This window comes from Hyla sarda, chromosome 2 (assembly GCF_029499605.1).
Source record: "Hyla sarda isolate aHylSar1 chromosome 2, aHylSar1.hap1, whole genome shotgun sequence".
In the NCBI taxonomy this organism is placed as follows: Eukaryota; Metazoa; Chordata; class Amphibia; order Anura; family Hylidae; genus Hyla; species Hyla sarda.
This window is the reverse complement of record NC_079190.1, coordinates 318790744-318807112: the sequence shown is the minus strand read 5'-3', so window position 1 is coordinate 318807112 and position 16369 is coordinate 318790744. Positions and strand designations below refer to the sequence as shown.

The window sequence follows — 16369 nt, the reverse complement described above, 5'->3', positions numbered from 1 at the left end:
GAATATATATGGTAATGCCATGTGTGTAAACGTCTGAACTATAAAAATATAAAATTAAACCTCACCATCAATGGCGTATACTTTAAAAAAAAAATTAAATAATAATAATAATAATTTCCAAAATTACATATTTATGCTCACTTTGTATACTATTATTATTTTTTTTTATTTTTTATAAAAAGCGATCAAAATGTCCCATCAAAACAAAAATGGTACCGATAAATACTACAGATGGCAGCGCAGCGCAGATCATGAGCCCTCATATAGCCCTGTTTATGGAAAAAGAAAAATGTTAAAGGGGTCAGAATTTTAAACAGAAATTTTTGTACAAAAAAAGTAATAATTTTTTAAAAGAAGTAAAACAAAATGAAATCTATATAATCGTTGCATGGACCTACAGAATATAGTGTCATTTTTACTGAAAAGTGCTCTGCCTAAAAACAAAAGCCCCCAAAAGTTACAAAACAGCATTTTTTTTTCAATACCAACCACTGCCGCCAAAACCAAACGTTCGTTCAGAGTGCCAGGTGCTGCGCGGAGATCGTGGGGGTCCCAGCGGCAGGACCCCCATGATCAGACCTCTTATACCCTATCCTTTTGGATAGGGGATAAGATGCCTAGCGGCAGAGTACCCTAGAGTTAGCAGATCGGTTGGTGTCTGACCACAGGGTTCCCCCACAAATCAAATGGATGGTGGTCAGATGTTTCACATGAGTGGAGCCGCAGCGTGCATGCTTGGCCACCAATTTGATTCATTCTGTGTCAATCACTTTTGCAAAGTGCTGAAATTGGCTTCAATCCTAAATCCTATAGACAGTGATTAGACTAGTGCCTGAGTATGTGTTCCATCCACTCAAGGGACAGATGACCGCCGTTCTTATGACTGGTGGTTGTCCCTGTGGTCAGACCCACACCAATCAGCTAGCGTATCCTTTAGGAACTCCTTTACTATGCCTTGTATTAGGAGATGCTTAGTTTCTAGTTAATGTATGAAATTGTCCAAACTATTAATATAATGTTTATGATCTCACACAGTGAGGGGCTTAAATGTAAAAAACTACCAAATGCCAGAATTGCTGATATTGGTCACATCCTATATCTGAAGTTTTTTTTTTTAAATGCCAATAAAAACTATAGATCAAGGTGCAAAAACACACTACGGCTGGAGATTCCGGACATCATTTGGCAATAGGACCGCATGGGCATTGCCGTCCCCAATATCAGCAATGCCTTTAGGGCAGACTCCGCATAAAGAATGAGCAAGCTCCTTTTTTGGCGGCAAATATCCGCCACTGAGATTCCGTAATGTGCTCTGTGCAGAATTTCTAAGTGGAATTTCAAATGAGTGTCTGTTCGTTCTGTAGGTAATTTTCAGCTGACCAGCTTTTGTTGGCCTTTGGACAACCGCACAATTTACAAGTCTGGGAGGTTCAGGGAAGATTTCTTTTAGCATCTCATCTTCTGCCAATATCGGCTGCAGGTCCCTGATAAGTTTGCTTATTTCTTCAAGAGCTGGATTGTATGTGGCTACCAGTGGTACGTGTGGTGATGGTTGTATTTCTCTGTATTGTAGCAGGTGTTCCCGTGGTGTTTGAAGGGCGGAGTGTATTTTCCTATTGATTATCCTTGGTTTGTATAATTTTTGTTTGAATTTCTCAGTGTTTGGAGATGCATTTCTCTTTCATCAGGGTTGGAGCAGATGCGATGGTACCTGGTAGCTTGGCTGTACAGTAACCCCCCGACCTACGATGGCCCCGACATATAAAATCGACATACGATGGCCTCTCAGAGGCCATCGCATGTCGATGTCAGCATCGACATACCATGCTTTTATATGTCGGGGCCATCGCATTAACTGCTATCCGACAGCGCAAAATGCTTAAGCTGCTGTCGGATAGCAGTTTAAGCATCCCTGGCAGGTTCGCTTACCTATTCCCGCTGCTCCGGGTCCACTTCGCGATCCTCCGGTGTCTTGCGCATCTTCTCCAGGGTCTGGGCCTTGCTTTCCGGCGTCGTTATTACGTCACTACGCACGCCGCGCCGGCGCAGCAGCGTAATAACGTCACCAGAAAGCGAGGCCCGGACCCTGGAGAAGATGCGCAAGACACCGGAAGATCGCCAAGAAGACACCGGAGCAGCGGGACAGCATCGGGAGCCCCTGGGACAGCATCGGGAGCGGTGAGGACCTGGTCCGGAGCGGCGGGGACAGGTGAGTACAGCTGCCTATACTTTACATTGCACGGATCCCTCAACATACGATGGATTCGACAAACGATGGGTCGTTTGGAACGAATTACCATCGTATGTTGAGGGACCACTGTATATGATGCCTTTCTTAGTGTGTGATGGATGGAAACTGGATTTATGTAGATAGCTAGATCGGTCTGTGGGTTTTCTGTATACAGACGTTTGTAGTGTGTTCCTGTTTATTGTGACAGTAGTGTCCAGGAAGTTCACACTTTCTGTAGAGAAGTCCATTTTGAGTTTCATAGATGGATTAAATGTGTTAAAGGAATCATGAAACTTTCTGAGTTTTTTTTTCCTTCTGTCCAGATGATGAAAATATCATCAATGTAACGGTAGTTTCTGTAGGGTTTGTGAAGTTGTGTGTCTAGAAATCGTTGTTCAAGGTCAGCCATGAATAGGTTGGCATATTGTGGTGCCATCCTGGTCCCCATTGCAGTACCCATCATTTGTAGATTGTAGATATATGTCACTGTTGAAACTGAAGTAGTTGTGTGTTATGATGAATTCTTTTTGTTTAGTGATTACTCCAGGGCTATATTTCCAGCTGTGGGTTTGGGATGAGAGGAACAGGGAGCAGGCATCAATTCCATCTATGTGTGGGATGTTGCTGTATAGGGATTCTTCATCCATTGTTACTATGGAGTTGGCAGGCAAGTTTGTAGTCTGATTGAGTTTAAGAAAGTCAGTGGTGTCCTGTATTTGACAAAGGGCTTTGATAGGTTTTATACTAAGCCAGAGATCTGTTCTGTTAACCCCTTAAGGACCACAGGTTTTTCCGTTTTTGCACTTTCGTTTTTTCCTCCTCACCTTTTAAAAATCATAACCCTTCCAATTTTGCACCTAAAAATCCATATGATGGCTTATTTTTTGTGCCACCAATTCTACTTTGCAGTGACATCAGTCATTTTACCCAAAAATCTACGTCAAAAAGGAAAAAAAAAATCATTGTGCAATGAAATTGAAGAAAAAATCCCATTTTGTAACTTTTGGGGGCTTCCGTTTCTACGCAGTAAATTTTTCGGTAAAAATTACACCTTCTCTTTATTCTGTAGGTCCATATGATTAAAAATGATACCCTAATTATATAGGTTTGATTTTGTCGTACTTCTGGAAAAAATCATAACTACATGCAGGAAAATTTATATGTTTAAAATTGTCATTTTCTGACCCCTATAACTATTTTATTTTACCTCGTATGGGGTGGTATGAGGGCTAATTTTTTTGCGCCGTGATCTGAAGTTTTTATTGGTTCCATTTTTGTATTGATCAGACTTTTTGATCGCTTTTTATTTATTTTTTCATTCCATAAACAGTGACCAAAAATATGTTATTTTGGGCTTTTTAACTTTTTTGCACGTACGCCATTGCAGGGCAGTTTAATTAATGATATATTTTTATAGTTTGGACATTTTGCGCACCCGGCGATAGCACATATGTTTATATTTTTATTTACATGTTTTTTTTTTTTTTTATGGGAAAAGGGGAATGATTTTTTTTTTTTTTTTTTGCAGTGTTATAGCTCCCATAGGGGGCTATAACACTGCACACACTGATCTTATACACTGTTCACTGCAAAGCCATAGCTTTGCATTGATCAGTGCTATCGGCGGTCGATTGCTCAAGCCAGCATCTCAGGCTTGGAGCAATCAATCGCCGAAGGGAAACGCTGTAGGAAGGTAAGAGGACCTCCGCTCGTGTCCCAGCTGATCGGGACCAGGGCCGGTCTTGGGGGTGTGCGAGCTGTGCGGCCGCACAGGGCGCCATAGCAACAGGGGTGCCGGGCGTCCGACACAGCTCGCACCAAGTATATATAATTTGTCAATGCAAGTAGATGTAAAGAAAAACACGTAGCGACTCACCGTCTTCAGTGACAGCTTTATTGCGGAGATCAGTCTGTCACAACAGCTGGAGACACTCGCGGCATGTAGGGATCAGGGAGCTGTGCAGGGGGGTGGGGTCCAAACGACAGAACTGTTTCACGTCATCCAACGCTTCATCCGGTCTGGACAGGTGAGGAGGTGTGGGGTTTAAGTATGCTCTCCTCCAGGGGAAGGGGGAGAAAAAAACGGACTCACAATAAGGTGTGAATACATACTGAATTAAGTGGTAACAAATACACCAGACCTACACCTCTAAAAGCAAAACTGACATGCAACTTATAACCGGGGAGATAGATCATGACGGTCATTCAATCCAAGAGCGCCTAGCGCTTCAAGTTTATTGATCCATATAATTTCTCTTTTCAGTAAGATCTTGTCACGATCTATGCCCTGGCCACTAGACATAATTCTTTCAATCCCTGCAAATCGTAATTGCTCGGCGTTATTATTATGGACTTCTCTCATGTGTTTTATGGGTTTAGGTGTGCCCTTTCCTGTTTTTAAACTGTAGATATGCTCTTTTATCTGCTTGCAGAGGTTGCGTTTCGTCTTTCCGACATAGAAAAAACCGCATGGGCATACGAGGCAATATACCACGTGTGTACTGCGGCAAGTAATGAATTGTCGGACCTGGATGATTTCTCCTCCTAGACGAAACTGTTGCTGCTGCAGATTAAGTTTGCATATTGAACAATTTTTGCATGCAAAATTGCCAATGGGAGCACTCTTATTTAACCAATCACTACCTTTTTTGTTTTTCTGTTTTCAAATTTGTTTAGATAGCCACCTATAGTTATGTTACATCTGTATGTTATAATGGGGCGATTTTTCGCTGTGTCCTGAATATCAGGATCTGCCTCCAAAAGGTACCAGTGGTTATGGATAGCTCTATTAATGATCTTATTAAGGGGGAAGTTATGGAAACTAAAGACAAAAGGATTCACCTTATGCTCCTGCAATTTAGACTTATTTTTTGTCATTTCTGTTCTCTATTTTTGTTGTACCCTTCTATATGCTTCTTCTATCACTGGTAGGGGGTAGGCTCTGTCTGACAGTCGCTGCTTCAATTCCTCCGCTTGGCTCTGATAATGGGATTCTTCAGTATTGATCCTCTTCAAGCGGAGGAATTGGCTATAAGGAATCCCATTTTGGACATGCTGGGGGTGGGAACTCTGGTAATGTAACAGGGAGTTGTGTGCAATATCTTTCCTGCAACCTGTGGTTTTTATTGTATTCTCTTCAATCCAGATATGGACATCCAAAAAATCCAAAGTTTGGTCGCCAAACTGGCAAGTGAAGAGCATATTCTGCCCATTCTCATTATTCATGTATTGTACAAATTGATGAAACAGATCGGCTGATCCGTCCCAGACGACGAACACGTCGTCTACATACCTTAAATAAAATTTAATGTTGGAAATATAAGGATTCTTAGACGAGTAGATGAGTTTGCTTTCTAATATCGCTAAAAAGATGTTTGCGTATGTGCAAGAGACCGGGGTACCCATCGCGGTACCCCGGCTCTGCACATACCACTCATCATTTTGTGTGAAGGTGTTCTGAGTCAGGATTAATGTCATGCCCTCTATGCGGGTGTGTGGGCTCTCGGCAACTTCCTAAGAGGGTCACACAAGTCCCAAGAATTTAGAAACTTTGTCACAGAGGGCATGACATTAATCGTGACTCGGAACACCTTCACACAAAATGATGTGTGGTATGTGCAGAGCCGGGGTACCGCGATGGGTACCCCGGTCTCTTGCACATACGCAAACATCTTGTTACATTACCAGAGTTCCCACCCCCACCAGGAGAAATCATCCAGGTCCGACAATTAATTACTTGCCGCAGTACACACGTGGTATATTGCCTCGTGTGCCCATGTGGTTTTTTTCTATGTCGGAAAGACGAAACGCAACCTCTGCAAGCGGATAAGAGCATATCTACAGTTTAAAAACAGGAAAGGGTGCACCTAAACTCATAAAACACATGAGAGAAGTCCATAATACTAACGCCGAGCAATTACGATTTGCAGGGATTGAAAGAATTCTGTCCAGTGGCCAGGGCATAGATCGTGATAAGATCTTAATGAAAAGAGAAATTATATGGATCAATAAACTTGAAGCGCTAGGCGCTGTTGAATTGAATGACCGTCACGATCTATCTCCCTGGTTATAAGTTGCATGTCAGTTTTGTCAGTCTCCTGGAGGAGAACGTACTTAAACCCCACACCTCCTCACCTGTCCTGACCAGATGAAGCGTCAGATGACGTGAAACAGTTCTGTCGTTTGGACCCCACCCCCCTGCACAGCTCCCTGATCCCTACATGCCGCAAGTGTCTCCAGCTGTTGTGATAGAGACAGCTCTCCGCAATAAAGCGGTCACTGAAGACGGTGAGTCGCTACATGTTTTTCTTTACATCTACTTGCATTGATGAACTCTGGTATTTCACACGTCTAGCACCACGTCTAACAGACACACCATATAGCGGCTATATCATCCCTCCACTTGGAACTACACAGCACTGACCTGTTGTGCCGGGCTTTTTCTACCACGTGCGATATATATAGTTTGTATTTCCCGACGCCCGGGATTTAGCCCTGCTTCGTGCAAGCAGCGCTAAATGCCGGTGTAATGAAGAAAACTGTGCCCTGTAGCAGAATGTGACCCTCCGCACAGGGACACAGTTTTCTGCTTTGCAGGCCGCTCCCTCTCATTACTTTCCCACTACCCTCCCTCAACTGTGTCCCTATGCGGAGGGTCACATTCCGTTTCAGGGCACAGTTTTCTTCATTACACCGGAAGGCTTCACTTACCCCGACCTCCTCCACGTCTCCGGTTGGCTGGCGGCCCGAGTCTGAAGAGGAACGTCGCACATGTGACGTACCTCCGCAGACCCGCACAGGACGTCAGTGACGTCACTCGTCAGGCCGCCGCCAGAAAGAAGAGAAGGTCAGGTAAGGTTGTCTATGTGTATGTGTGGGTGTCTGTGTGCATGTGTGGTTGTGTGTGTGTGCGCGCATGTGTGGTTGTCTGTGTGTGTGTGTCGGTGGGGGGATGGGGGGGGATGGCGGAACGACAATGCTACCGAATTTGGGGAACCTGCTACTACCTAATGTGGGGAAACTGCTTCTTCCTAATGTGGGGAGCTATACTGCACCTAATGTGGGGAACCTGCTTCTTCCTAATGTGGGGCTTTACTTCACCTAATGTGGGGAGCTATACTGCCAACCTAATGTGGGGAGCTATACTGCCAACCTAATGTGGGGAGCTATACTGCCAACCTAATGTGGGGAGCTATACTGCCGACCTAATGTGGGGAGCTATACTGCCGACCTAATGTGGGGAGCTATACTGCCGACCTAATGTGGGGAGCTATACTGCCAACCTAATGTGGGGAACTATACTGCACCTAATGTGGAGAACTATACTGCACCTACTGTGGGGAGCTATACTTTACCTAATGTGGGGGAACATTATACTGCACCTAATGTGGGGGAACATTATACTGCACCTAATGTGGGGGAGCTATACTGCACCTAATGTGGGGGAGCTATACTGCACCTAATGTGGGGGAGCTATACTGCACCTAATGTGGGGGAGCTATACTGCACCTAATGTGGGGGAGCTATACTGCACCTAATGTGGGGGAGCTATACTGCACCTAATGTGGGGGAGCTATACTGCACCTAACGTGGGGGAGCTATACTGCACCTAACTAAATATTTTAAAAAAATATTTGTTACAAAGATTTTTTTCCTCTTTGTGTATGTTTATGGGGTAATAGGGGGGGGGGGGGGGGGGGGCGTTGCGCCACAAGGTTTGCTCGCACAGGGCGCCTGAACACCTAAGGCCGCCCCTGATCGGGACACCGCATTTTCACTGCGGTGGTCCCGATCAGCCCCACTGAATGCTGCTTCTAAAGGGTTAATAGTGCGCGGCAACGCGATCGCTGCCGCACGCTATTAGCCCCAGGTTCCGGCTTCAGATACATGCCGGGACCGACCCGATATGACACGGGGTCACCGCGTGACCCCGCGTTATATCGCGGAAGACAGCCAAGGACATAAATATACGTCCTTGGTCGTTAATGGGTTAATGTTTCCATACCTGTTATTATTGGTCTGCCTGGGTTCCCAGTTTTGTGGATTTTTTGGAAGCATGTGGAATGTCCCTGTTATGGGATTTGTGGGTATGAGTGTCTCTAATCCTTTCTGTGACACTTTTGGGAAGGATTCGATCAATTTCTTAAATTCCAGAGTGTATTCTTTGGTGGGGTCTTCTGTCAGTTTCTTGTAGTATGTAGTGTCTGACAATTGTCTGTTTCCCTCTTTGATGTAATCCTCAGTGTTCATTATCACCACTGCTCCTCCCTTGTCTGCTGGTTTGATAAGTTTTTGATGGCGTCTATTGGTCTGTCCAGTTTGCTGTTGCGTCCTGTTGATATTCATACTCCTGCACATCCCCAAATGTGGTCTACATGATACAATGCACCAAATGTGACATGGTATGCTACATTGGTGAAACCAGCCGGAAACTCAACAAAAGGATGAACCTACACAGACATTCCAACTGCCATAAAGAAAATTACTACTGCACCCCAGTTGGACACCATTTTACCCAATCAGGCCACTCCATACATGACCTTACAATCAGGATACTGAGAGGGAATTTAAAAAACACACGAGAGAGACATTTGAAGCCAAAATTATACAGTTTTTTTGACTCGAAACACAGGGGACTCAATGTGGATTTGAGCTTCTTATCTCATTATCAAAATTTCTTATAACCTGTACTGTACTGTATTCTCTTTTGCATCTCACTATACCCTGCTTAATTATCAGTCTCTCCCCTGTTCCCCTCTCCATCCCCCTTTTTCTCATCCTTATCTATTTAGTGTATGTTCCCATAGCAGGACAATTTATGGCCCATCTTAGTGTGAATTCTCCACATCTATTGTCTTAACCCCTGCATATTTGTGAGATGTAACCTGTGTCTTCTGCTTGTGAGCTTAGATTTGCTTTGGACTTGATAAAGGGAGGAATCCCGAAAGCTTGTCTCTACAAAATTCTGTTAGTCCAATAAAAAAGGTATTACAAGATACTGCAACATTTTTTGATTTGCATCTGCATCACTGGACTATCACGGCTACTCAAATTTACTACATGAAAAATTAGAAAATTTAGCTTTTTTTATTTTATTTGAAGATCTCTGCTTGAAAGGAAAATGGACATGCCATATAAATGTATTGCTTTTACATATACAATTTGTCTACTTTATGTTTGCATCATAAAGTTGACATGTTTTTACTTTTTGAAGACATTAAAGGGCTTCAAAGTTTAGGAGCAATTTTAAAATTTTTCACGAAAATTGGAAAATCTGAATTTTTCAGGGACCAGTTTAGTTTTGAAGTAAATTTCAAAGTCTTCAGGTTAGAAATACCCCCATTATGAAAACTGCACCCCTCAAAGTACTCAAAATGACATTCAGAAAGTGTGTTAACCCTTTAGGCATTTCACAGGAATAGCAGCAAAGTGGAGGAGAAAATTCAAAATCTTAATTTTTTTTACATGAACATGTTCTTGTAGACTTTTTTTTTTATTTTTATTTTTTTCATTTTTCAAGGGGTAAAATTTTCGCTAAAATTGGACGTGAAAATGAAACATTTTATATTTTTTTCACTAAAATGCTGGTGTTACCCCAAATTTTTCATTTTCTCAAGGGGAAATAGGAGAAAAAGCCTCCCAAAATTTGTAACACCATTTCTTCGGAGTATGGAAATACCCCATATGTGGATGTAAAGTGTTGCTGTGTTTCTTATTACATTCTGTGAGGAGTGTAGTTTCCAAAATGGGGTCACATGTGTAGGGGCGGGTGGTCCTCTGTTCTGGAACCATGGGGCTTTGTAAACACACATGGCCTTCAATTCCGGACAAATTCTCTCTTCAAAATCCCAATGGAGCTACTTTTCTTCTGAGAAGTCCAGAGCACTTTACATCCACATATAAGGGATTTCCCTACTCAGAAGAAATGGGGTTTCAAATTTTGGGGGGCTTTTTTTTTAACCTATTTTCCCTTGTGAAAATGAAATATTTAAGGTAACACCAGCATTTTTGTGAAAATAATTAATTTTTTTCATTTTCACATCCAAATTTAACAAAAATGTGTCAAACACCTGTTGGGTGTTAAGGCTCACTATACCCCTTGTTACATTCTGTGCGGGGTGTAGTTTCCAAAATGCGGTCAAATGTGGGTATTTACTTTATTTGCGTTTATGTCAGAACAACTGTAATAGTAGCCACCCCAGCCATATCCAATATAGGCCTCAAATGTGCATAGTCTGCTCTCACTCCTGATCCCTGTTGTGCACCTACAGAGCATTTTGCATCCACATATGGGGTATTTCCGTACTCAGGAGAAATTGCGTTACAAATTTTTTCCCCTTTACCTCTTGTGAAAATAAAAAGTATGGGGCAACACCAGCATGTTAGTGTAAAAAAATAAAAAAAACTTTACACTAACATGCTGGTGTAGACCCCAACTTTTCCTTTTCATACGGGGGAAAAGGAGAAAGAGCCCCCCAAAATTTGTAAGCAATTTCTCCAGAGTACAGAAATACCCCATATGTTGCCCTAAACTGTTTCCTTGAAAAACGACAGGGCTCCGAAGTGAAAGCGCGCCATTCGCATTTGAGGCCTAAATTAGGGATTCGCACAAGGGCGGACCCGGGTGCAAGCATTACAATTGCCTCCGCTACCAAAAAATATTCTATGCCAGCGATTCCCAAACAGGGTGCCTCCAGCTGTAGCTAAACTCCCAGCATGCCTGGACAGTCAGTGGCGGTCGGCAATGCTGGGAGTTGTTGTTTTGCAACAGCTGGAGAGCTTTGTTTTGGAAACACTCCCGTACAAGATGTTTTTCATTTTTAATGGGGGGACAGTGTAAGGGTGTGTGTATATGTAGTGTTTTACCCTTTATTTTATGTTAGTATAGTGTAGTGTAATGTTTTTAGGATACATTCACACTGGCAGGGTTTACGGCAGGGTGAGTTTCCCGCTAGGCGTTTTGAGCTGCGGCGGGAAATTTGCCACAGCTCAAACTTGAAGTAGAAAACTCACTGTAAACACCCACCCATGTGAATGTGCCCTGTACATTCACATAAGGGGGGGGGGGGGGGGTAAACCTCCAGCTGTTGCTAAACTACAACTCCCAGCATGCACTGACAGACTGTGCATGCTGGGAGTTGTAGTTTTGCAACATTGCAACAGCTGGAGGCACTCTGGTTAGAAAAGAAGCAAAGAAGAAAGTACATATTACGCACTCACCCGGTTTCATGCCAAAGAATAGTAAGCTTTATGCCTATGGTTGCACGGAATACAGGGGTTCGGGTCTGGAGGAGAAAAATCTTGAGCTCAGCTGAGCTCGTAGAACGACGGTCCCGTTTCGTGGGTTCTCCGCTTGGTCACGCCTACTGATGATGCTCACGGTGCTGGTTAAGTAACCTGCTGCCGTGGCTGGGGGTCAGCTGACGCATTGTTGCCAGACAACATGATGCTAAGTACTGGCGGCTGCTGCATGGGGCATTCCAGCGCTGCCGAGGCAGATACTTACGTCTTGCGGCTATGCCCGGTGAACATCATGCAACTGCAGAGGTACAGACACATGCTAGCGCGTATCAGGGGCGGAAGAGGGGGGGGGGTGTTAAAGAGGGGAGTGGAAAGCGAGGGAGGGGGGGGTTCAATCGGCAAAATAAATACAATGACACAGTTGATCATATGAACGCGCTGAACTCATTGTGTTCATTGAACCCTAAAGGTCCAGTGCCTCCCAGCCGAGAAATCCATTGTGCTTCTCTTTGATGCGGAAAGGTCTGTCTGGTGAGACCCCTGGGAATGTTCCTGACAGTCTCCAGACCAAAAAACGATAGTAATGCGGGGTTCCCATCATGCTCGGTTTTTAAATGTTCTGCCAATCTCGGCACTCCTTCTCTCCTGGAAAGTCTGACGTGTTCCCTGAAACGTACAAACATCGGACGAATGGTGCATCCAACATAAAAATGTCCACAGGGGCACTGTAAGCAGTAGACCACGAATTTGGTCCTGCATGTGGTGAGGTCAGAGACATGCACGTTTTCCCCACCTAGGTGGCAGTTTCTCCCTTGTTTGAGTTGGCCACAGAAAGAGCAGTTCCCACCTCTGTGTGGTTGCCTATGGGGGCGCAGGTCGCTTAACCAGGTCGATGGTATCGCAGGTCACTGGTTGGAAAATACTGAGTTAGATAACAACCTAACAAGGTTTTCCAACCAGTGTGCCTCCAGCTGTTGCATAACTAAAACTCCCAGCATGCCGAGACAGCCGCTTGCTGTTCGTGCATGCTGGGAGTTGTAGTTATGCAAGATTTGGAGGGCCACGGTTTAGGGACCACCGCACAGTAATCTCCAAACTGTGGCCCTCCAGATGTTGCAAAACTACAAATCTCAGCATGCCCAGACAGCAAACAGCTGTCTGGGCATGTTGGGAGTTGTAGTTTTGCAACATCTGGAGCTTTACAGATTAGAGACCACTGTTTGGTGGGCTCCAAACTGTGGCCCTCCAGATGTTACTAGGCAACAACTCACCTGGCTTCCATCAGTAGCAGGATTGCCGCCGCACCCAGAGGAGGATCGCTTTCGGTAAGGGACCTCAGCCGCCTCTCCCAGCACAGTTCCCCAGCTCTGCCCGTACTACCGTGTTTGGGCAGAGCGGGGGAAACTTTAACCACCACTCCCCCCCCCGCCCACGATCTGTTATTGGTCTGTTGCTTCTGACCACCTGCACCACTGCCACCTCACTCCTATATGGAGAACTGTATGACCCAGAATCGTCGGTAAGACCCCCCAGACGTTGGCACTGATGCCTGCTAAATGATTCCTGCTGTGCCCAGTGAACGGAAACGCCGAGGGTGTACAGGTACGCCTTTGGTTCATACGTCCCAGGACGCGAGGGTGTACCTGTATTCCCTTGGTCCGGGTGAGTCTAAACACTTTCTCCACAGTTTTATTTACAGTGCATTTGGTGTAAGTTTTGGGCCCCCCCACCATTCTGCACTCAATACCCCATATTAAAGGGGTATTTCAGGATATTTTTTTTTATTTGACTATGCTACAGGGGCTCTAAAGTTAGTGCAGTTCATAATATAGTGTCTGTACCTGCGTGTGACGGTGGTCTCACTATTCTTCTGTGATTATCGCCCCAATATTTATTTTTTACAGCATACAAAATTACTTATGTCTTGGGATGTCCTAGGTTGCAGTGCGTCGACACCAGACGTAACTAGTCAGGTGATCAGAGGGAGCCTATCCTGCCTGAATGGGTGGAGCGACTGCTGGGTAGGAAAGACTTCATTTTGCAACAGCTGTAGGCACCCTGATTAGGAAACACTGGTGTATTGCAGTGAAGGGGTCACAGGTGTGTTTCAATGGGTGGGGTGACTGTAAGTATGATGTCACTTTCCTCCCTCCCACATATCAAACTATGGAACTGTGGAACTGTGGGATGTGTAGTTTAGAGAACAAAATTCAACAGGAAATACCCAGTTCTACGTACTACGAAAATCACCTTATGGTGGATAACCCCTCTAATAATGTAAATAACAGAATGTTAGAAATCTTTGCCAATTCATTAAAAAGTAAAACCTAATTTTTTTTTTATGCACAGGAGCATTCAGACTCTGTACTTAGTACTTGGTTGAAGCACCTTTGGCAGGGATTACAGACCAGTCTTCTTTGGTACAATACCACAAAGAATTATGGAGGCCATTGTGAAACTTTCAATTCTAATATATATATATATATATATATATATATATATATATATATATATATATATATATATATATATATATATATATATATATATATATATATATATATATATAAAGTTTCACAATGGCCTCCATAATTCTTTGTGGTATTGTACCAAAGAAGACTGGTCTGTAAATATATATACATATAAATATAATATATTATATAATATATAATATAAAATATATTAAAAAATATTATCATTTTTATTTTTTTACATAATGTTGTTAACTTACCTGTGACCTTTCCAGTGTACATTTTGTATAATGTTGTAATGCAAAATTTTTGTTCTTAATTTTTTTTTTAATTTGGAGACATTTCTAAAAGTCTATTTTTGGACTGAGTGCAGTATTATGGATGAAAAGTAGTTTTTTATTTTTATTTAGTTTTTTTTTTTTTAGCTCAAGGTTGCAAATTCAGCTTGTTTTTGGTACCATTCCTGGAGTCGGTGGGACGGCAGTGCCGGATACATAGTTTTCCTTTTTGCCGCCTTACTTTGAATGAGCTTAGAAAAGTACCATCACTGTGCCACTAAAGACAAAGACTGTTGTTCACAGGGCGTCTTGGTCTTTAGACACGTACAATCAGTTGGAGACAGAATCTGTACAGACTTTCCATTACACAATCACAAATTCACTGACAGGATGACCAAGTTTCCATTTGTCATGTATGATTGATTTATTAGCACAGAGCCATAGTGATTGCTGTCGAGCTTTTTGTTGCCACTTGAACACAATTTTGTTTACTTTTTTCCAGGCCTTTGCTCAAGACTGCAAAACATTTGCTTTTGTTGCCAGCACATTGCTGAAAAAAGACCCATCTATGGAGGCCACTGTGACAAGTGCACTGCGCTCCACCTTGCAGGACATGGCTGGACTCTGTGTGCAGGAACTGAATAACTTCATAGACCACTATGACTCAGGCGCATGAAGAACAAAAATTATGTCTGAGGTTTCGGAGTAATATTCTTGACTATTTCCAGTCAGCAAGCTTGCTTGTTGAGTAGAAAGTATTGTTTTGTGTTTTCTTCTCTGTGAAATAAACAGGTATTTTTATGTTTTTCAAAGAATTCTACAACACAATAAAGAGAAGGGCAAAAGAAATTAAGCAAAAAGACGATAATAATGTTGCACTAAAAAGGCACATTAAAAATCACTTATTCTGCCAAAACCGTCCCTTAAATAACAGCAGAGTTGTTTCTTGCCCTTGAGTACAAAATCCCCTTCCCTGCTTCCTTCATTATTGGGCTGAGCTCTCATGAAGTACTTTGCTTTTGTAATTGGGAAAACTTTGTGCCTGTTCATTGATCAGTTCCCTGTTGTCCCTATAGGATGTTGTGGTTGGTGCTATTGGAATAGGTAGTTTCTTTAAAACTAACCCAGCTGCATCGGTGAAGCCTAAGGCTGAGTTAAGTCTGACTGACGCTGAAAAATTGTAAGATCCTAGTTTAGGCTACTCCACAATGAAACCTCTATGAGTGTATGGCAAGCCAGATGGAAAGCCACATAGCAAAAGATTGCAAACTGCGCCTCACCACCGTTGCATCATAGAATTATTACCTCTATGTAAACTATGTTTCAAGATACTGGGAGACATTTTTTTTTTTTTTTCCAGAGTCTTAGACCCTGTCAGCTTAATATGCCACTTTTGTACTCTCACAGGGGGAGATTTAGCAAAACCAATCAGATCACTTCTTTCATTTTTAACCTCTTAAGGATGCAGGGCATACCTGTATGCCCTGCACCCGGCATATAATGTGGGTTTATGTGGTGACTCCGTGTCATATTGGGTCGGTCCTGCGGTATTAACCCCTTAGACCCGGCGATCAAAGTTGATCGCTGCTTCTAAAATGTCAGGCTGATCGGGACCACTGGGGTGAACACATGAGGAGGGTCCCTACCTTCCTCCTCGGTGTCTGATCGGCGATTCATTGCTCCAAGCTTGAGATCCAGGCTAGAGCAATCGAGCACCTAAAACCCTGATCGGTGCAATGTTATGGCATGGCATTTATCAGTGTCTGCAATCAATGTACTGCATGTTATAGTCCCCTATGAGGGGGCTATAACATTGCAAAAAAAAGTTAATAAAGATGATTTAACCCCTTCCCTAATAAGTTTGAATCACCCACTATTTCCCATAAAAAAAAAAAAAAAAAAGTGTAAATATAAATATATGGTATTGCTGCGTGTGTAAATGTCCGAACTATAAAAACATTGTTAATTAAACTGCACGGTCAGTAGCATACATGTAAAAAAAATATCTTATTTTTGGTCACTTTTTATTTAAAACATTTTTTTTTTATAAAAAGTGATCAAAAAGTCCAATCCAAACAAAAATGGTACCGATAAAAACTTCAGATCACGGTGGAAAAAATGTGCCCTCAAAAATTCCCATATGCAGAAAA

At 43.0% G+C, this 16369-nt stretch overlaps 1 protein-coding gene across 10 annotated transcripts in view; it reads left to right on the top strand.

The window, feature by feature from the left end:
- Window positions 1-15997, top strand: part of LOC130356364 (uncharacterized) — a 152874-nt gene extending 136877 nt beyond the window's left edge. For 7 of the 10 annotated variants that reach the window (XM_056557776.1, XM_056557778.1, XM_056557774.1 and 4 more), the window contains exon 10: window positions 14722-15996. In XM_056557776.1, the coding sequence (XP_056413751.1) occupies window positions 14722-14895 (174 nt within the window). In that variant the 3' untranslated portion in view covers window positions 14896-15996. Of the gene's footprint in view, window positions 1-14721 lie in introns of all 10 variants that reach the window. The other 3 variants (XM_056557782.1, XM_056557781.1, XM_056557783.1) reach the window with 1 other exon arrangement.
- The last annotated feature ends 372 nt before the right edge of the window (window positions 15998-16369 follow it).